At 47.9% G+C, this 23,175-nt stretch overlaps 2 protein-coding genes across 2 annotated transcripts; one reads left to right on the forward strand and one right to left on the reverse strand.

Moving 5' to 3' along the window:
• Positions 1-5,003: 5,003 nt before the first annotated feature.
• LOC308118770 (gamma-crystallin M3-like) lies at positions 5,004-5,693 on the forward strand (the record flags this gene model as incomplete). Its single annotated transcript, XM_080478316.1, has 3 exons — positions 5,004-5,018; positions 5,094-5,333; positions 5,415-5,693. 3 exons carry the CDS (start codon positions 5,004-5,006, stop codon positions 5,691-5,693), a joined length of 534 nt encoding a protein of 177 aa, XP_080334442.1.
• Positions 5,694-8,491: 2,798 nt separating this feature from the next.
• On the reverse strand, positions 8,492-22,938 carry LOC308118464 (gamma-crystallin M3-like; the record flags this gene model as incomplete). Its single annotated transcript, XM_080477891.1, has 3 exons — positions 22,702-22,938; positions 20,402-20,644; positions 8,492-8,767 (listed from the first exon to the last, which is right to left on the reverse strand). Exons 1-3 carry the CDS (start codon positions 22,822-22,824, stop codon positions 8,492-8,494), a joined length of 642 nt encoding a protein of 213 aa, XP_080334017.1. The 5' UTR covers positions 22,825-22,938.
• Positions 22,939-23,175: the final 237 nt, after the last annotated feature.

The following is a 23,175-nucleotide window of genomic DNA, read 5'->3' on the forward strand; positions in this document are numbered from 1 at the left end:
TCACCCAGTAATCCCATGTTTCCTTGTTTTAAAGTATATTGGTGTTGGACCTCAGTTGAAACTTGCCTGAAAATCTGGTATTTGAAAGCGGCTGAGTTTTTTTGTTGGCTCTTTGTTTGAGCCAGAATTGCCCACAAGGGGGCGCACCCCAAACAGGAGGTTTTGATTTGGTTCCTTTTTTTATTGACTCCCCAGAGGTCACAATAACAATTCAGGCTGTATTACACAATGAAAAAACACAAAAATATATAAAGCTGCAAGCAGCTTTGAATGTGTCCTCGCTACTTGACTGAGATTGTCGGTTTGTCATCAGGGTCAAAGTCTGATCCAACACAAGACATTTGGGGCCGATCAGAGGATGTACAGGTTCAATTCAATTCAATTCAGTTTTATTTGTAAAGCGCTAAATCACATCAACAAACATCTCAGAACCTCTTACAATGATAGAGAACAACAGAACCCAACTAAACCTTCCAGAACCTCTTACAATGATAGAGAACAACAGAACCCAACTAAACCTTCCAGAACCTCTTACAATGATAGAGAACAACAGAACCCAACTAAACCTTCCAGAGCAGCAGATGGAACAAGCAACAGAGGAAACCAGGAAGAACTCCCTCTCAGGAAGAACAGTTCATAAGAAGTCCCTCTTCAGGAAGAAAGGGGGCGGAGCCTAGACTCTGGAAGGGGGGGGGGGGCATCCGCCTTGACCGGTTGGGGGGAGAAGTACATGGGATAGGACAGGGAGAGAGAGGAATAGAAGAGGTTACGCAGACCCTACTTCCTGTTTCCAGCAGGTGGCGCTATTGGTGATATGGGTCATCATCATCATAAAGCTGTGATCAGATCTGGATTCTGATGCAACATGTAAAGTCTGAAGCGGATCGGACCATGTTCAGGCTATTTATACTGCACTTCCTGTTTCATGGCCAGGGCCACGCCCTCAGACTCTTCAGGAGCATTTTAATACATTTTGCACACCAGTTCCTTTTTTAACAACTGGACAAATTTGAGGTAATTTGGAATTACTTCCCAGGAGGAGTTCATGCAAGAAAATGTAGAAATTTTGGAAAAAATCTGCCAAAATCTTCCGTCTTTTTGAAAATGGCCAACTTCCAGTTGAGTTTTCAGTTTGTGTATAAAGACTTGTTTGTGTGTCTTGGGGTAGTACACGTGTGCCTACGGAAACATGATGCAGGGTTTTCATTTTGTATATTTTGTAGGTGCCGCTGTTGAGCCCTTACATGTGCATTTCCCTAAATCATATTATTCTTCGCCTGATGTGTGTTGTTGGGATTCATGGTTGGTTATTAGCATTAAATTACTGAAAGTAATAGATTACTGAAAGTAATAAATCACTAGAAGTAATTTATGAAAAATTTAAATTATTAATGGAAGTAAACGGTCATTTACTCATTAACAACTCCTAAAGTAATTGAATAATTACTTGAAAAAGAAAAAGAAATGAATAAATTATCAAAAATAATTTATTAATAAAAAATTATTAATTTGCATAAATTTGTTATTTATGTATTAATAATACATCGGGGCACCACCAGATAAACTGGAAATAGCTAATACCAAAATATCAGTCTCGTTTGTAAAAAGTTCATTTAAGTTAGTTAATATTTCTGCATAAAATATAACCATCTAAAATAGATTGGAAGGTGTGAGATCCGAGCACAGACTGTTACAAACCAGTGAATTGTCAACAATAAATACACAATAATCACCAAGAAGCGTTCAATTCAGCTAACAGGCGTTTATTAATAAAAATGTATTAATTCAGAAATAATTCTGAAATCATCTCATAAATCAGCACATTCAAGTCGCAAACGACCTCTAATACGGAGATCTAATCTATTAAACAGCAACACTATGTACAAAGAGTGTGTGTGTGTGTGTGTGTGTGTGTGTGTGTGTGTGTGTGTGTGTGTGTGTGTGTGTGTGTGTGTGTGTGTGTGTGTGTGTGGCGAGGGGGTGTAATGACCTCAAACGTCCACCAGGAGGAGGCAGACGTCGGCGGGTCAATGCGGTGACTGTGACGACCACTAGGGGCGTGCGGCGGCGCGCAGAGGGAGAGCGCAATATGATGATGCGCCCACCAGGTGGATGTCAAGAGGGTTTGCGATGACCCACGCGACCACTAGAGGCGTTTGACTCGCTCTTTCTGGGGACGCGGCGGTTGCTTAGCGGCCAGATAAACAAGACGTCCGTCGAGCGCGCATGCGCGAGGGCGGTCTCGGAGCGAGTTAGTCTACCGAGGGCGTAACGAACGGCCGGTTCCGTTGGCCCGGTTCTGAGCACCTGAGTCCTAAGTGGAGGTCGGGGCCTGCAGTTAGAACTCAGCTGACATGCAGTAGTGTGTGACCTAATTTGATCTGATAAGGGGGGGGCGCGTTGCTGCGGGTTAGTGAAATAGGGGGAGAGAATGAGAGAGGATGAAGACAAGAGAAAGACAGAGAATTCTGCGAGGCTCGGTTCTGAACCCTGGTTCCTCCACACAGAGCTCCCAGTGGACCTGGAGCTCACTTGGACCTGGTCCTGGACTTGGTTGGTGCGTGTGAATGCGCATACACAAACAACATGAGATGCTGCGGCCTTCTGAGCGGCACATTGAAACACACATTGCAGGTTAACAGAACATCATTCTAACTATTCTCTGCCCAGACAAAAGCTCTCACCCTCCAGTTCTGTTGTTGGTTCTGGGAGGCTCTGGTAACTGGTTGTTACCGGGTCTGAATTCTGCGTCCTGAATTGGTCATGGTCATTGGTCATGGTCATGAATTGGTCATGGTCATGAAGACGCTGGCTCTGGTCTCAAATAGAGGAAACAGAAGATGTCCTGCTCGTCTAGCGGGCTGGTCTTGGTGTTTCTTCTGTTCTTTTGCTCTCTTTACCATCCTGAGGCAAGCAGAGACTTGTGTCTCCCTCGATGGTCAGATGAGAAGCAGAGAGTGTTGGTAGAAAGTGAGTCTCACCAACTTGGGTTTTGGACCCCTGTGGTGTTCGGGTCGGATTCAAGCATCCTCATTGGCCACTTCCGGGGTCTGGCTCACTCCCCTGCTGTTTTATGGCCTATCCATTGTCCCTGGTGATTTTCTTTCGGGGGAGCAAGCCTCTGGAGGAGTTCATGGAATCATCAGCCCCAACAGTGTCAAGTCTGGTAACTTTTCCAGTTAGTTTTATTTTTATTGATTTTATAGCACTGTACTGAAACCAATACAGTTGGTACATTCCAGAGGGAAATTCATACCGATTGACCCATCAGTAGCAGCCGCAGAGAGCTGGGGGGGGCAGAGGGTCTTGCTCTGGGATGTTTTAGGGAATGCGTGCACACACAGGGAGAACATGCTAACCCCGGGCTGGATTTGAACCCACGACTTTCTTGCTGTGAGGCAAGAGTGCTAACCACTGTTCCACCGTGCCACCTGTTTTGTCAGGAGAACGTTTCTATTTTTCCGAGTGGTTCCAATACGGTCCTTCATCCTCCCTGGTGCTCAGACCCAAATAGAAACGTACCTCAGGAATATTTCTCCAAAGAGGTCAAAAGGAACTCAGTCCCTCACAAAGGAAAGGCCACTGTTCGCTCTCCTCAGGCAAGCATCCCCATCACGCCCCCTGCAGGCCGTATGCAGCTGTTCACCCTCCCATCAACAGAATTCATCTACTGCACTTTAACTTGAGGTTCCACAAATTCACTCAGTCACAGATTCACCCACAACAGGTCCTCATCGCAATCGTGAAATGGAATATTGTGACTTCAGTATATGTTGACGACTGTGTCACCCTAAGACGCTGAGCTTTTGACCCGGCCGCCACACGGAGGAGTCCCACATTCCTCTGGGGGGTTCTGGAGGATTCTGGTATCTGGTGCCGACGTACACAACGTTCACTGAGCTCATGGCAGACACTGAGGCTGAAGTTCAGTTGGGAGCGGCAGCCTTACTCACAGTCCACTGACTCGTCTTCGGAACCTTTTGCGATCCTAAATAAAACCTCCTGTGCAGCTTCAAAACCTGGACTCCTCGTCTTTGGCTCTGTCTCACAAAGTCCCACCACAATCTGACACTTTGACATGAAATAACAGAAATCCATGAAATGAAAGGATTTACAAAAATTAAATAACATTAAGACATCATGCTCCGTATGATCTCCGACACACTCGGTACGTTACGTTTCACTAAAATCACCATGGAAGGATTCAGGACCTACTTCCTGTTTGAACCTGCCGACGACCTGGAGTGAACACGGAGTGTGAACACTGACAGTCTTCAGCATGTAGCATTCTCATTAATATCTTCCCAACCAAACACAGATTTTGTCCTCTCGTCTACCTGTTGCTAACGTTGCTAATGGATGGTGTGACCGAATGCTGGCCGGGTTGTATTGAGAGCTTTCATGAGAACCCGCAGCATCAGACTCAACATTGGATTCAGCATCAGTACATCCCAATTTATCAATATCTGTCAGAGAAGAAAATAACATGTGTGTGAAGGAGCCTCTGTGGCCTTGATGAGCGTGTCCAGCAACCACATGTCAGAGTATTTCCTGTCATTTGATCACACAAAGAACCTTTTTATTGAAACGTAATGTAGATGAGCCAATAAACCCATTTTCTTCAGGTTTCTTTCCTTCAGTTTGACCACATCACCAGTACAAATGGTATCACCTGTTTTGAGTTTGAAACATGAGGGGTAACGTGGACACCGAGGCCTTCCCCTGAGGGAGTGTTGGTGGAAAACAGGCTCTGTGTTATTCAGCAGCAAAGACAAAGCAAAGTGGGGCCTCTTCTCAACAAATGCAACCACCGCAAATCGGCGGTGGCTGAAGGTCCATGTGAATCCAGCCGTCCGCGGGGCCTCTGCTCCATGTTGCTCTGTCAGGAATTTGCACAAAGGGGTCATGATTCTTTTGGACAGGAGGTCAGGTATAAAAGCGCCGGCGGGACGCGGAGGAGAGCGTGCAGTCTTTCTGAGCCGACACGGTTGTAAACTGTAACCATGACCATGGGCAAGGTGAGAGCAGGCGTGAGCTTCGGTCCGCCGCCAGCAGGGGGCTCGTCATAACCACATCTCCTCTTCACTTTTCAGATCATCTTCTACGAGGACAGGAACTTCCAGGGACGTTCCTATGAGACCAGCAGCGACTGCGCTGACATGTCCTCCTACCTGAGCAGGTGTCACTCCTGCAGGGTGGAGAGCGGCTGCTTCATGGTCTACGACCGCACCAACTTCATGGGCAACCAGTACTTCGTCAGGAGGGGCGAGTACGCCGACTACCAGCGCATGGGCATGAGCGACTGCATCAGGTCCTGCAGGATGATCCCCATGGTAGGAACCGGCTTCTCCTGGCCGTCAGAGCAGGTCTGAACCTCAGCCGTCCTGAAATAACGTCCCTGTCTCTGTCCACAGCACCGAGGACAGTTCAGGATGAGGATCTACGAGAGGGAGAACTTCGGCGGCCAGATGAACGAGCTGATGGACGACTGCGACAACATGATGGACCGCTACCGCATGTCTGACTGCATGTCCTGCAACGTGATGGACGGCCACTGGCTGATGTACGAGCAGCCCCAATACAGAGGCAAGATGATGTACCTGAGGCCCGGAGAGTACCGCAGCTTCAGGGAGATGGGCATGAGCGGCATGAGGTTCATGAGCATGAAGCGCATCATGGATTCCTGTTACTAGAGCGGCCGTGTCCAACCAGAAGCCCAATCTTAAATAAAAATCTAGTGTTAATCTTCTAAATGATTTCATCCATCACTTCTTCTTTCTCCAGAGAAAACCCACTGAGTGTTTTAAATTCACCTGAATGGAGGCGTTAATCCACTGAGCACCATCAGGTGGCAGCATTTCACCACCTGCACTCATCACACAATCCAGAAGAGAAAACAGTAGATCTGCTCCAGACAGCAGAGGCTCCAATGAATCACATCAGAGACGCTCATGCAAACAGCAGGCGTTAAATCAGTCAGACCGTTGTCTGTTGGTTCAGTATGACCATGCTAGAGTTGGAAACTGAAGTCACGACTCCTTTAAACTGAATTTACCCTCATATTATAAATCCTTTTATACGTTATTTAAAACTTCAAGATGTCATAAAGAACACACATTCAGAAAAATACATGGCTTCTATATTTCCCTCTGCGCACACACGTATATCTCTGTATGTATATATCTAGATATGTATAAAATATATCTATATGTATACATGTATATATCCATATATGTATACAATATATCTATATGTATACATGTATATATCCCTATATGTATACAATATATCTATATGTATACATGTATATATCCATATATGTATACAATATATCTATATGTATACATGTATATATCCCTATATGTATACAATATATCTATATGTATACATGTATATATCCATATATGTATGTGTATTGGTGTGTGTATGGAAACACGTATATAAATGGTCTATGGGTTTCACTTAGCCGTCCCCATAGAGCTTCACACTGTTATTCACATGGAGGTGGCTGCCATGCCAAGCGTTTAGGGCTCAGTGCCTTGCTCAAGGACACTTTGACTTATTTCGATATCGATGTGTTGAAAGAGAATCAAAATGAATCACCATGGTGATCAATGAAAACTTTCAGCTTGGCTGCCAGCGATTATTTCTACATCTGATTGACAGAGTTGGACTTTGTTCTCTGGTGTTTTGAAAGCTGCTGACCGGACACTACGCTTGTTTGATCAGACAATGGATCGACGGCGAGCGGACACATTGGGAAAGGTACCGCGTGTTGTTTTGCTCGCAATCTTTTGTTCGACGACGCCGAGCGGGACGACGCTCGGGGAACAGCAGGCACGTTCCACCTGCTTTCTGTGTCGAGGGAACAAGGGGAGCGTTCCACCTGCTTTCTGTGTCGAGGGAACAAGGGGAGCGTTCCACCTGCTTTCTATGTCGAGGGAACAAGGGGAGCGTTCCACCTGCTTTCTGTGTCGAGGGAACAAGGGGAGCGTTTCACCTGCTTTCTGTGTCGAGGGAACAAGGGGAGCGTTCCACCTGCTTTCTATGTCGAGGGAACAAGGGGAGCGTTCCACCTGCTTTCTGTGTCGAGGGAACAAGGGGAGCGTTCCACCTGCTTTCTGTGTCGAGGGAACAAGGGGAGCGTTCCACCTGCTTTCTGTGTCGAGGGAACAAGGGGAGCGTTCCACCTGCTTTCTGTGTCGAGGGAACAAGGAGAAACTGATGTTTTTAGTGGTGTGAAAGTTCCCTTGTCAGGTAGAATTAAACTGAGCAGACTGAAAGAGGTTACTACATTGAAGTGGAACCTCATGGCAGCTCCAAACCACTGCGCCTTTATCATTTCAGAACTGACCTGCCTCGTGACGCCAGGAACCTTCTCATTGGAAACGATTGAGCTTTTAACGATTTTCACAAAATATTAAGGATCCATTTACACAACAACGTCACTCAGACTCACGAAAAACACAAGTTTTTTAAAACGGCTCCAAAACGCCACAACAACATGGTCACGTAAATGAGTTTCTGGAGAAGCTCAGGCTCTGATTGCTACTGGGTTGAAGGAACAGCCAGAACAGCTGGAGGGTAGAAGGAACAGCTGGAGGGTAGAAGGAACAGATGTAGGGTAGAAGGAACAGATGGAGGGTAGAAGGAACAGCTGGAGGGTTGAAGGAACAGATGGAACAGCTGGAGGGTTGAAGGAACAGCTGGAGGGTAGAAGGAACAGATGTAGGGTAGAAGGAACAGATGGAGGGTTGAAGGAACAGAAGGAACATCTGGAGGGTAGAAGGAACAGATGTAGGGTAGAAGGAACATCTGGAGGGTTGAAGGAACATCTGGAGGGTAGAAGGAACAGATGGAACAGCTGGAGGGTTGAAGCTGACATGGTTCCCATAGTAGTAAGAGCACTTAGGATGGTGACCCCCTAACTAGGAGCAATAGATCAGAACATCAGTCTAGAAGAGTCCGAGGAACAGCTAAGATACTGCCCAGAACCCTGAGACTCCCAAGACTCTGGTAGAGGACCTGAGACTCCCAGGACTCTTGTAAAGAACCTGAGCTTGAGGATGGTACAGGGATCACCATATATATTATCTTTGACTACCAGGACACATCGTCAGTTGTGTACCTGTTGTAGTTGCGTCTTTGGGTATTTCAGCCATTCATCACAATACACCCTCTGCTGAGGCCCCCTACTGGTGGATCAGTGTGTTCCCTTTAGCAGCCCAGGCGGTGTCACTCTCTTTCATCCATAGCCAGTGACTGACAGGAACAACATGCAAACTCCACACAGGAAGGCCCCGTTAGAGCGCCACTAAGCAGGCAAAGGACCAAATCTAAAGGTACTGCCACTTGTGGTTTAGTGTCTTGTGCATGTCGCTGTTTAAACTTCATATTTATGTGGTATCTGTACTTCGTACGGATCGAGTCACACGCAGGCAAACGTGGTTATGAGTTGCACAAGATGTTTATTTCAGTCAGGTACAGAAGTCTAGCACATGTCCATGATGCGCTTCATGCTCATGAACCTCATGCCGCTCATGCCCATCTCCCTGAAGCTGCGGTACTCTCCGGGCCTCAGGTACATCATCTTGCCTCTGTATTGGGGCTGCTCGTACATCAGCCAGTGGCCGTCCATCACGTTGCAGGACATGCAGTCAGACATGCGGTAGCGGTCCATGATGTTGTCGCAGTCGTCCATCAGCTCGTTCATCTGGCCGCCGAAGTTCTCCCTCTCGTAGATCCTCATCCTGAACTGTCCTCGGTGCTGTGGACAGAGACAGGGACGTTATTTCAGGACGGCTGAGGTTCAGACCTGCTCTGAAGGCCAGGAGAAGCCGGTTCCTACCATGGGGATCATCCTGCAGGACCTGATGTTGTCGAACATCATCCCCATGCTCATCATGCGTTGCATGTCATGGTACTCGCCCCTCCTCATGAAGAACTGCATGCCCATGAAGTTGGGCCTCTCGTAGACCATGAAGCAGCCGTTCTCCACCCTGCAGGACTGACACCTGCTCAGGTAGGAGGACATGTCGGAGCAGTCGCTGCTGCACTCATAGGAGCGGCCCTGGAAGTTCCTCTCCTCGTAGAAGATGATCTGAAAAACAGAAGGCGTCAGAGATCCCCCTCACATTGCTGCCTGTGCGACCGAACACCTCAGGAGAGAGTCTCGTTACCTTGCCCATGATGGTGGTTTAGGTTGGTTCCAGTGGATGGTTCAACTCGCTCTGCCAACTCCATGATTCCAGGGCCCTTTTATACACCATCCCGGGGGCCATGACGTGTTGTTATTCAAATGTGAAAAGCTGATGAATTAGCAGGTCGACTTTTGCTGAACGGGGCTGATAAATGTGTGACAATGGATCGCCATCCATACGTTTCTGGCAGCAGCCATCAGCATTGTCTATTATGGGCATTAGCTTTGTGTGCACTCTATTCTCAGACAGAAGCTTCCCCACATACGCTCAGATCATCAGCCACGGGCAGACCGCAACACCAGGCCACATCTCTGACCATCCCTGGATCAGATCCAGGTCCAGGTTCAGGACCAGGACCAGGACCAGGACTAGGACCAGGTCCAGAGCCAGGTCCAGGTCCAGGGCCCAGTGATACACGAGTCCTTGAAATATGAGCTTCTCTAGCAGTGACATGTAAATCATGATGAGAACATAAAAATGTGTCTCATTCAAATTAGGGTTGTTCGGTAAACCGGTACTGGATTGGTATCACGGTCCTTTAAAGCAATACTATACTGGGCCCGGCTGGTACCGGTATCTTTTTTTTTTCCGTGGCCACGGAGCGTCACTGTGTTGTAATTTACACCAAGGAGAGTCGTCAGTCTCTCTGTGGGGGAAGCGTCGGCGGGCTGCACCGCCTTCGGACTTGTTTGGGAAGTTTTGGACAATCGAAAGAGGAAAGCAGCGCTCCGCTTTCTTTTATTTTTTTTTTTGCACTCCGGTTTCTTTTATTTTATTTTTTTGCACTCCGGTTTCTTTTATTTATTTTTTTTGCACTCCGCTTTCTTTTATTTTATTTTTTTGCACTCCGGTTTCTTTTATTTATTTTTTTTGCACTCCGCTTTCTCCGAGACGGGGTGCACAAGCGCTCCCGCGCTCCGACCCGAGATCCCCAACTGAATAAGCGCTTCATACTTGACCTACACAACTTCAAAATAAAAGTCAAAACAACGTATTTTCAAAACAATCTTCTCCACACCGAGCTTGTACTTTGAAAAGAATATGGATGTGCAGGAGTAAATGACTGAAACGACCCGTGGAAACTCCGTAAAAAGAAATAGAGTGCATCACTAACGGAAAGAGAGAGAGAGAGAGAGAGAGAGAGAGAGAGAGAGAGAGAGACAAGGCCGTAACTTGTAGAAAAAACAGGGGCGCAAAGTACTATATGAAGTACTATATGAAGTACTATATGAAGTACTTTGGCTTCAAAACAAAAGAGCACGGTGTCTCCATCACCATTGAAGCTCCACTGAGTAAACAGTGTTAGAGAACGTCTGGTCCAGAGTGGAAACACTACTAACCTGCTACACTACTAACCTACTAACCTGCTACACTACTAACCTGCTACACTACTAACCTGCTACACTACTAACCTACTAACCTGCTACACTACTAACCTGCTACACTACTAACCTGCTAACATGCGACACTACTAACCTGCTACATTACTAACCTGCTAACATGCTACACTACTAACCTGCTACACTACTAACCTGCTAACATGCTACACTACTAACCTGCTACATTACTACACTACTAACCTGCTACACTACTAACCTGCTACACTACTAACCTGCTACATTACTACACTACTAACCTGCTACACTACTAACCTGCTACATTACTACACTACTAACCTGCTACACTACTAACCTGCTACACTACTAACCTGCTAACATGCTACACTACTAACCTGCTACATTACTACACTACTAACCTGCTACACTACTAACCTGCTACACTACTAACCTGCTAAACTCCTGAAGGACAAACACCCAGACCTGCATAAGGAGTTCATAGAACCACAGCTAGTAACTTATATACCCATGAGAGTATAGCTCTGGAAACCAATGTAAGCTATTATAAATATTAGTATCATATAAATAATATAAAACAATATTATATGAAAATATTTTATTTTAGCCATTTAATGCTATAAAGATTACTGCATAGTAACAGACCATTTAAAGACTCTGGTCCTCCTGAAGACAGACGGGATCTAATGACTTTTTTTGTCTTTTCTGTTTATTTGGAAAAGTAGCAAAGTATGGAACTACATGGTGGTATCGGTATCGATACCAAAGTGTTGGTGTTGGTATCGGTATCGATACCAAAGTGTTCGTATCGGTATCGATACCAACGTGTTGGTATCGGTATCGATACCAACGTGTTGGTATTGGTGTTGATATCGGTATCGATACCAAAGTGTTGGTATTGGTATCGATACCAAAGTGTAGGTATTGAGACAACACTAATACAAATATAATCGTCCATGTAAACAGCGCAGACACACATTTCTAAATTACTTCTAATACGCAGATTTGACCCAAAGACAAAGTTGTATTTGACACAGCTTTCACATCAGTACACATCAGTACACGTCAGTACACATCAGTACACATCAGTACACATCAGTACACATCAGTACACGTCAGTACACATCAGCCACGAGAACGCAGTCTGTGAGTCCTGAGTCTTTTTGTTTTGCATTTTCTTGATTTGGCACATTATAAAAAAGAAAAACAATGAAACTGTTTCTCCAAATAGTCATTTGAAGCAGTTTTCCTCGTGACGAATCTAAATTAAAGATCAAAACCTTCAATCAGATTAAAACTGGAGACTTGTCACCACTCATGTCTCAGCTAATCCAGTTTTATATAAGTGGTGTGAAACAAATTGATGAGTGATCAGACTGATCAGGGTTTCCAGTGGATCAGATCAGCTGAAGTGAATTCATTTGTTCATCCACATAATAGCAGTAATAATAAGAATAATAAGAATAATATACATTTTATTTGTATTGTACTTACATTCATAAATCTCAAAGTGCAAAAAGCATCAATATAAGTTAAAAGCATTGATATACACTTAATGTATATGAATACACTTATAAACAGCAATAAGAGCAGCGAAACAGGAATGTTTTTAAAATAATCAACCGCAGACGCGAGAACTCACCAGTTAACACGGGAACCAGTTAATCCGCAACACTGGTGTCCCGTTTTTCGTTACATCTGATATAAAACACAACGTGCACATTACAAACCTCCCTGTTGCTTTCAGCCAAATTAATTAACCACCGACTTTAATTAAATTTGTTCCTGGAACAAGAAAAGGCCCGAGACGTTTCTACCGGCGAATAAATCACTTCAGCTGATTAGCATGTGTGCTAAAAGAGTTAGCCGATGTTAACAGACGTCATAATTACTGACCTGACGTCAGTTAGACACATTAAACTTCTCTAAATAAACCCACCAGCGGGATGTTCAGTATCATTAGATGTGTGGATGTGGTATTATAGTATCTTACCTGTAATTATTGGCAGGTTGTGTTTAACAGTGCGTCAGGTGGTGCGGCTGCTAAAGTGTCTGGCTGGGATCCTGTGACGGCGGACGAAGGTTCCGCCAAGAGAACGAAGGTTCCAGGTCCAGGACGTCATCAGAGAACATCAGAGAACATCAGAATACATCAGAGAACATCAGAGAACATCAGAATACATCAGAGAACATCAGAAAACACCAGAGAACATCAGAAAACACCAGAGAACATCAGAGAACACACCAAACGGCTGAACAAATCACAGTGGCTGACCTGTGAGAGATAGAATGTATTAAACATGTTGTTCTGGTGTAAAAAGAGTTCGTGTTCCATCAATATTGATATCAAGATTAATATCAGCTCATCAAACACGATGTTAGAAATATCATCATTCATCTTGAATTGTCAGACGTAATAAACTTAAAATGGGAAAGTTGAGTCGATTAATGTCGCTTTGTTGTGCACTTTGATCCATCCATCCCTCCATCCATCCATCCATCCATCCATCCATCCATCCCTCCTCCATCCATCCATCCATCCATCCCTCCATCCCTCCATCCCTCCATCCCTCCATCCCTCCATCCATCCCTCCATCCCTCCTCCATCCATCCATCCATCCATCCATCCCTCCTCCATCCATCCATCCATCCATCCATCCATCCATCCCTCCTCCATCCATCCATCCCTCCATCCATCCATCCATCCATCCCTCCATCCATCCATCCATCCATCCCTCCATCCCTCCATCCATCCATCCATCCATCCCTCCTCCATCCATCCATCCATCCATCCATCCATCCCTCCATCCATCCATCCCTCCATTCGTCTTCTCCTCGAGGAGGAGTCGAGGGAGGAGGAGGAGGAGGGGGAGGAGGGGGAGGAGGAAGTGGAGGAGGGGGAGGAGGGGGAGGAGGAGGAGAGGGAGGAGGAGGAGAGGGAGGAGGAGGAGGAGAGGGAGGAGGGGGAGGAGGGGGAGGAGGAGGGGGAGGAGGGGGAGGAGGAGGAGAGGGAGGAGGGGGAGGAGGGGGAGGAGGAGGAGAGGGAGGAGGGGGAGGAGGGGGAGGAGGGGGAGGAGGAAGTGGAGGAGGGGGAGGAGGGGGAGGAGGAGGAGAGGGAGGAGGAGGAGAGGGAGGAGGAGGAGGAGAGGGAGGAGGGGGAGGGGGGGGGAGGAGGGGGAGGAGGAGGAGAGGGAGGAGGGGGAGGAGGAGGAGAGGGAGGAGGAGGGGGAGGAGGGGGAGGAGGAGGAGGAGGGGAAAAGAGAGAAAAAAACGTGAAGTTGCGTGTGCTTGCAAATGTTGAGGTTTTTTCTTGTGAAGTGCATAATATATTTTAAGGTGTCAAAGTCTAATTAAAATACAATAAAACAAAACTATTTTTACTCATAATACTACCGATGTACCTAAATCTGCCACTACAGTATACTACTTTAATTACTAGTAATTAAAGTGAAGTCGGGTGTTTGAAAGGTGCTGACAAATTAAATGTAGCACACGATGTTCCCAGTGTGACACTGTCGCCTTCTAACAACCCAAAGACCCTCCGACACGTTAGGAATCACTAGTTAATACAGATATATCACACATTAAATATACTGCACAATATAACAAATTGTTATTTATTATACACACATTTAGTAAAATAGTTTCAATATATAATAATACAATTTTTAGAAATTAAAATAAATATATATATATATACAGGTAGACATATATATATATATATTTATATATATATATATATATTGTATAAATACATAGTATGAAAGTGGTAATAATTTTGTAATAAGGTACAATATACTGCAGCACAGGTTTCTTGAAAACACAAATTAAAACACAAAACTTCAAGAAACCTGGACTTTAACGATGCACAAATTAAAACTTAAGAGGTTTTCCTTCCTGCCTCATCAGCCTCAGACACTCTTCTTTGGTGATTCTTTCACTTTTCCTTCAACATATTTTGCTCTTAAACTGGCGACGTCACATCACCAGGTGTCACCATCACCAGGTGTCACCATCACCAGGTGTCACCATCACCAGGTGTCACCACATCACCAGGTGTCACCATCACCAGGTGTCACCACATCACCAGGTGTCACCACATCACCAGGTGTCACCATCACCAGGTGTCACCACATCACCAGGTATCACCAGGTGTCACCACATCACCTGGCGTCACCATCACCAGGTGTCACCATATCACCAGGTGTCACCATCACCAGGTGTCACCACATCACCAGATGTCACCACATCATCAGGTGTCACCACATCACCAGGTATCACCAGGTGTCACCACATCACCTGGCGTCACCATCACCAGGTGTCACCACATCACCAGGTGTCATCACATCACCAGGTGTCACCATCACCAGGTGTCACCACATCACCAGGTGTCACCACATCACCTGGTGTCACCACATCACCTGGCGTCACCACATCACCAGGTGTCACCACATCACCAGGTGTCACCATCACCAGGTGTCACCACATCACCAGGTATCACCAGGTGTCACCACATCACCTGGCGTCACCATCACCAGGTGTCACCACATCACCAGGTGTCACCACATCACCTGGCGTCACCATCACCAGGTGTCACCACATCACCAGGTATCACCTGGTGTCACCACATCACCTGGCGTCACCATCACCAGGTGTCACCACATCACCAGGTGTCACCACATCACCAGGTGTCACCATCACCAGGTGTCACCACATCACCAGGTGTCACCACATCACCAGGTGTCACCACATCACCTGGTGTCACCACATCACCAGGTGTCACCACATCACCAGGTGTCACCATCACCAGGTGTCACCACATCACCAGGTGTCACCACATCACCTGGCGTCACCACATCACCTGGCGTCACCACATCACCAGGTGTCACCACATCACCAGGTGTCACCATCACCAGGTGTCACCACATCACCAGGTATCACCAGGTGTCACCACATCACCTGGCGTCACCATCACCAGGTGTCACCACATCATCAGGTGTCACCATCACCAGGTGTCACCACATCACCAGATGTCACCACATCACCAGGTGTCACCACATCACCTGGTGTCACCACATCACCTGGCGTCACCACATCACCAGGTGTCACCACATCACCAGGTGTCACCATCACCAGGTGTCACCACATCACCAGGTGTCACCACATCACCTGGTGTCACCACAACACCAGGTGTCACCACAACACCAGGTGTCACCACATCACCTGGTGTCACCACAACACCAGGTGTCACCACAACACCAGCTTCTGCTTTGGTTGGTGTGACGCTTCTCATGTTTTCCTTTTCCCTGCACAGCTGTATCACTGGCTGGGGCAGGAGCTGGGGCTGGGGCAGTAGCACTGGTGGTACATGGTGGATAAATGTCAGTCCCTGCTGAACAGAGGGACCTGGACCAAGGACTTGGACCAAGGACCTGGACCAGGGGCATTTGCAGTGGAATCAAGGTGACTTTGGGATGATGGTGCTGTGGAGGAGCTGAAGGTTGAACCCTCTGAAATGTTGTTCTTGCCTGTCCAGCGGTGGTTTGTGGCAGGTTGTGTGTGTGTTCCTGTCCAGCGGTGGTTGGTGGCAGGTTGTGTGTGTGTTCCTGTCCAGCGGTGGTTGGTGGCAGGTTGTGTGTGTGTTCCTGTCCAGCGGTGGTTGGTGGCAGGTTGTGTGTGTTTTCCTGTCCAGCGGTGGTTGGTGGCAGGTTGTGTGTGTGTTCCTGTCCAGCGGTGGTTGGTGGCAGGTTGTGTGTGTGTTCCTGCTGATGCGGTGGTTGGTGGCAGGTTGTGTGTGTGTTCCTGCTGATGCGGTGGGAGGCTCACAGGCTGTGTGTTTGCAGGGAGCAGCTTCAGGCCCGTCAGTGAACAGAACTCCAGCAGGGACTCTGCCAGGTCCTCCACACCATCCAGGCCAGGAAAGTTACTCTGATCCACCGCCTGGAGAAATAGAGGTGGTGTTAAAGACGGAGTCCACCGGGTCAGAATCTCTACAGATACTGAAGCTTTGCTTACAGAGAAATCTAGAAGAGTTTTCAGTGTTGCTCAGCCTGAGTTCCTTGTGGATAGACTGACTGGTCTGGAAACAGAAATGATAAGATTATCACTTCCATCTTGCTGGGAGGAGCTCCCTGCTGGAGGGTGGAGAGGGTGGAGAGGGTGGAGAGGGTGGAGAGGGTGGAGAGGGTGGAGAGGGTGGAGAGGGTGGAGAGGAGGAACAGACGCTGCAGACCGGAGTGGAGGATCAGATGTAGACCGGAGTGATAGAAGTGATGTTAGACTGACTCACAGCATCACAATCTCGAACTAAGCTTGAGTAATAAAAGTCTTTAGTTTCCAGTGTTCCAGTGTCTGTGTTGATTGTGAATAGACTTGTGAATTATCACTTCCATCTTTCTGGGCGGAGCTCCCTGCTCTAGAGAGTTTCAGCAACACGTCTGCAAAAAATAGAACTTTTGACTGAAAGAATAAAATTCATTGGTCCCCCACGTTTCTAAAAGTGTCCATGTCCTCTGGTTTCTGGCTGCCAAAGATAAAAGTCAACAAACTCCCCTTTTTCTTCTTCTGATAGGAAAAACCAAAACATAACATTTGTTCTGTGAAGAGCTCTTTCTGGCGACTGACTGAGAAAAAAAACGGTTCCTCTAACGGAACAGAAGAACGGAACCGAAGGAGAAAGTACTGACTCTCAGGTTGGACAAACTCTCTGGACAGGGGAGTTCCAATAAAAAGGAAAAGAAAAACGGAGCTGGAAAGAAGGAAACTTGTTCATCAACCTCAACACTGGGTGGCATGTAATGTTCTGCAGGTCACTCTCTGAGGTCACTCTCTAAGGTCACTCTCTAAGGTCACTCTCTGAGGTCACTCTGAGGTCACTCTCTAAGGTCACGCTGAGGTCACTCTCTGAGGTCACTCTGAGGTCACTCTCTAAGGTCAGGCTGAAGTCACTCTCTGAGGTCACTCTCTGTGGTCACTCTGAGGTCTCTCTGAGGTCACTCTCTGAGGTAACTCTCTGAGGTCTCTCTGAGGTCACTCTCTGAGGTCACTCTCTGAGGTCACTCTGAGGTCACTCTCTAAGGTCACGCTGAGGTCACTCTCTGAGGTCACGCTGAGGTCACTCTCTGAGGTCACTCTCTGAGGTCACTCTGAGGTCACTCTCTGAGGTAACTCTCTGAGGTCACTCTCTAAGGTCACGCTGAGATCACTCTCTGAGGTCACTATGAGGTCACTCTCTGAGGTCACTCTGTAAGGTCACGCTGAGGTCACTCTCTGAGGTCACTCTCTGAGGTCACTCTGAGGTCACTCTCTGAGGTCACTATCTAAGGTCAGGCTGAGGTCACTCTCTGTGGTCACTCTCTGAGGTCTCTCTGAGGTCACTCTCTGAGGTCACTCTCTGAGGTCTCTCTGAGGTCACGCTGAGGTCACTCTCTGAGGTCACTCTCTCAGGTCACTCTGAGGTCACTCTCTGAGGTCACGCTGAGGTCACTCTCTGAGGTCACTCTGAGGTCACTCTCTGAGGTCACTCTCTGAGGTCACTCTCTCAGGTCACTCTCTGAGGTCACGCTGAGGTCACTCTCTGAGGTCACTCTCTGAGGTCACTCTCTGAGGTAACTCTCTGAGGTCACTCTCTAAGGTCACGCTGAGGTCACTCTCTGAGGTCACTCTCTGAGGTCACTCTGAGGTCACTGTCTGAGGTAACTCTCTGAGGTCACTCTCTAAGGTCACTCTCTGAGGTCACTCTAAGGTCACTCTCTGAGGTCACGCTGAGGTCACTCTCTGAGGTCACTCTCTGAGGTAACTCTCTGAGGTCACTCTCTAAGGTCACGCTGAGGTCACTCTCTGAGGTCACTCTCTGAGGTCACTCTGAGGTCACTGTCTGAGGTAACTCTCTGAGGTCACTCTCTAAGGTCACTCTAAGGTCACTGTCTGAGGTCACTGTCTGAGGTAACTCTCTGAGGTAACTCTCTGAGGTCACTCTAAGGTCACTCTCTGAGGTCACTCTCTAAGGTCACTCTCTGAGGTCACTCTAAGGTCACTCTCTGAGGTCACTCTGAGGTCACAACAAAGGTCAAGGTAGCCGGCTCAAATTAAACATGTTCAAAGTCAAATATTCAAAAGTATTTCAGTTCTCAGCGACGCTCAATACTTCTAAAAAAAACAGAGCACTGCATGTTCTCTACTGCTCACTAATACTGCTCACTAATACTGCTCACTAATACTGCTAGACAGGTTATAACTACATTTTACTGAGCTCTTCAGTCAATAGAGGGAAGGTCTGACCTGAAACAAAATTGTGTGTGTGTGTGTGTGTGTGTGTGTGTGTGTGTGTGTGTGTGTGTGTGTGTGTGTGTGTGTGTGTGTGTGTGTGTGTGTGTGTGTGTGTGTGTGTGTGTGCGACACAGCCAATAGATTCACATTGATTGATTGATTGATTGATTGATTGATTGATTGATTGATTGATTGATTGATTGATTGATTGATTGATTGATTGATTGATTGATTGATTGATTGATTGATTGGTTGGTTGATTGATTGATTGATTGATTGATTGATTGATTGATTGATTGATTGATTGATTGATTGATTGATTGATTGATTGATTGGTTGGTTGGTTGGTTGATTGGTTCCCTGCTAAAATCCTATGTAGAACACGCCGGAGCAACTCTCCACTAGTTTTGTTTGGTGGTAGTTTATGAAGGGAGTTTCTCCGTCTCCTGTTCCCTCTAGATGTGGAGGATCCAGCTGCTGGACCAGATGTGGACTCTTTAGCTTTAACGTCAGTAACAATACTGATTATCCAGGGAAGTCTGCCGCCCGGATCCATGGAGTCGATCCCAACCTGCAGTTTGAGAGATCGTTTCAAAATGTACTTGTTTTACCAGCCACTGGAAGCGAGCAGAAACAGTGACCTTTGACCTCTGGTGGTGACGTTTGTGTTCAGTCCTGTGACCCTGATGAGAACAATGGAAATGGTTTGTCACGCTGGCGGTGGGTACCAGAAGGTTGTGAGGTTCAACAATGTACAAGCAGGTACTACTGATTACGTCTAAGAATATTACTACAGTTCTTTTTGTTTTCTTCCAATTGAGAGTTGACCACTCTCAGTGTCGTTGAGCAAGGCACTGACCCCGCGCTGCTCTCTCTCCCAGTGAGAATGGGTGAATGTGACCAACAGTTTCAGGCGCTTCCTTTGGAAAACAGCTTCCGAAGTGAAGTTCTGAAGCTGCTGCATGTGTGAGCGGAGTTACACGCTACAGAGAGTGGTGAAGCAGAGCTCAGCTGCTTCACCACTCAACAGGGAGGAAAACTCATTAGAAAGGCAGAAAACAGTCTGGTTCTGGTGTTGCTCTGTCCAGCAGGAACTCTGGATCAAACCACTTCAAGATACACAAAGTTCCACGAAGGCCACAAAAGAACGAGAACACAAAGCCGTTTAAAAATCCCATATTTTTAATAAACAAAGTGCTTGATATTTACAGCGAGGTTCCACTGGACGGCTAGAATTCGGTGACCCTCCTGAAGGAGCCGACGATGGCGCAGGTGGCGCACCAGTCACGGTATCGCCGGTACTCCCCGGTCCGCAGGAAGTACTGCCTACCCCGGTAGTTTGGGTATTCGTAGAAGATCCAGAAGCCGTTCATCACATTGGAGGAGTAGATGTGTCGGTGGTGGAAGCGGTCGGACACGCAGGGACAGTCATCCATGAACTCCATCATGTGGCCGCTGAAGTCGGGTTTCTCGTAGATACGCAACCGGTAGGATCCTCGGTACTATTGGGCCCAAGAGCGACAGCGTCAGCGAACACGCCTCCGACACACACAAGCTCTGACAGGAAGCAACTCTTACCGCCGGGATCATCCGGCACGAGCGGATGCAGCTGCTGAAGCCCATCCACCGCTGGTAGTCTGGGTACTCGCCCCGGCGCATGAAGTACTGGTGGCCCATAAAGTTGGGTCGCTCGTAGATCATGAAGCAGCCGCTCTCCACCCGGATGGAGTTGCAGCGGCTGAAGTAGGAGTGAAGGTCCGTGCAGTCGTTGCTGCACTCATAGCTCCGACCCTGGAAGTTCTTGTCCTCGTAGAAGATGATCTGGTGGGGAATCAGATTACAGTTACCTGAACAGGACCTGGGCTGGGCTGGTGGCCAGAGGAAGGACTGCAGTACTCACCTTGCCCATGGTCTCTGTTGGAGAGATTCCCCATGTTTCCAGGGCTTTTTATACCACCGCCCCACAAACAAAGCTTTGTTATTCAAATCCTCCCACAGTTATAATTGAAGGCCATCGGCACATGTTTACCTTTTTGTTGCAGCTCAACGTTGGGTGAGAAATATGGATCTGTATTTGAAATAATTAGGCGGTTTGGTGTTTTGACTTGCGCGTACAAAGGAAAAGACTAGTATGGTATCCACACGTCCAGCACACAATGGCAGCAGAACAATATGGAACCGCACTCAGCCATTAAATATGTTGTGTAACAGAGCAGGGAAGCCTTTCAGTCGACGTCCTGCATCAGGTCCACCTGAGCCACCTGAGCCACCTGAGCCACCTGAGCAACCTGAGTTACCCGAGCCCCTGAGAACCCTGAGCCACCTGAGTTACCCGAGCGCCCGAGAACCCTGAGCGACCTGAGCCACTGAAGCACCCTGAGAACCCTGAGGTAACTGACCGACCTGAGCCACCGGCCAGATGTTCTATTGGGAGTTTTACCCACTGTAACATTCTGTGTGTGTGTGTGTGTGTGTGTGTGTGTGTGTGTGTGTGTGTGTGTGTGTGTGTGTGTGTGTGTGTGTGTGTGTGTGTGTGTGTGTGTGTGTGTGTGTGTGTGTGTGTGTGTGTGACACAGTCAATAGGTTCACCTTTCCACTGTGTGCGCAGACCCTGAAGTGTTCCACACACACTCACACACCAGTACAGGCGCTGGGTTGTGGCCGGGGGGATGGTGGGGAATCAAACTCGCAACCTTTGCTTTACCAGCTGGCTCTGCTTCCTCACCACTGAAAATACTGATTGTGCGTGTGTAGAGATTCCCAGGTATGATACCCCGTTTCCATGACAACGTTTCAAGTGAAAACTGTAAAGTTTCACATTTCCACAGCAACGTTTCCAAAACGATGTCCGTTTCCACGGAAACAGTAAAAATGATGTTGGATTGTTTTGACGGTAAAAGTACAAGGTCCAGAAGAATACAAAGTTTGAGTCATGAGACCACGGAGGAAACTTTGTTCTGGTTGACTCTACTGAGCATGTGCAGAAGAAGTTAGTTACTAGTTACTGCCAACGTGGCGACCAGAAGCAGAGTTTTAGAGAAGTTGCGTTTCCCCCCATTTCAAAGGAGACAGAGCTCTTTTTAAAAAGTTCCCCTCTGGGAGCCATTTTCATCGCGCTGTGTTTTCAGTGGCTCTGAGCTCTGGTGTTGAAACACTATGGAAGTTTTGTGTTGTCTCTTGAAGCCGTGGCTGTGTGGAGCTTCACGTCTGGTGTCTCTGGCTCTGCAGACCAGTGGCAGCCCAGAGAGTTAATCCCAGTACGGTGGGGGGGGGGGGGGGGGGGGGGGGGGCTCGGGCATTGTTCGCTGTGGAATGCCTCTGAGCATAGGGGAGATTAAACTACAGCGCAGCAGTTAGCCCGACGCCGCGGGCGACGCTCTGGAGCCGCGTGGCGTCCAGAGCGGAGGTAGAGAGTGTCCTTGGTGACGCGAGCGGAGCTGCAGACCAACAGAGAGACAGACGGAGTTTCAATCAAGAACTTTATTGGGTCAACAGCCAGTCAGAGCCAAGCGACGCCGCCACACGTCAGTTGCTGTCGGTGATTCTGCGGATGGAGCCGATCTTGGGCGTGGCGCCGCCCCAGTCGCTGTAGCGGCGGTACTCGCCGGGCCGCAGGTAGAAGACGCGGCCCTTGTAGTTGGGCTGCTCGTACAGCAGCCAGTGGCCGTCCATCACGCTGCAGGAGTTGAAGTCGGAGACGCTGAGCCGGTCCTGGACATTGGGGCAGTCGTCCACCAGCTCGTGCATCTGGCCCGCCATGTCAGGGCGCTCGTACAGCCGCATGCGGTAGGAGCCCCGGTGCTGGCGGCCAATCAAACACTCAGGATGTCACAAAGCATTCACGTCTACACAAACACCTGCAGCTCCGCCTCTCCTACCTGAGGGATCAGCCGGCAGGACCGCACGCAGTCGTTGATGCCGATGGTGCGCTGGTTGTCGGAGTACTCGCCGCGCCGCAGGTAGTACTGGTTCCCCAGGAAGTTGGGTCGCTCGTAGACCATGAAGCAGCCGCTCTCCACACGGATAGAGTTGCACTTGTTGAAGTAGGTGTGCAGGTCGGCGCAGTCGCTGCTGCACTCATGAGAGCGACCCTGGAAGTTCCTGTCCTCGTAGAAGATGATCTGTGGAAGCAGAGACGTTGAGACAGGAGACAGAGAGCGAGCCAGGGGCTGGAGCCCGGGCGAGGACCCGGGCGAGGACCCGGGCGAGGACCCGTCATTACCTTCCCCATCGTGGTGTTTTCCCCGGACTGTCAGCGGGCAGAGCTGACCCCCAGCCGAGCCGCCACGCTTTATAAAAAACAAATAAAGGCCAGTTGTGTGATTGCGCAGCATAAAGTATTGTCATTCAAA

This window comes from Lipophrys pholis, assembly GCF_963383615.2.
Source record: "Lipophrys pholis genome assembly, chromosome: 13".
NCBI lineage: Eukaryota > Metazoa > Chordata > Actinopteri > Blenniiformes > Blenniidae > Lipophrys > Lipophrys pholis.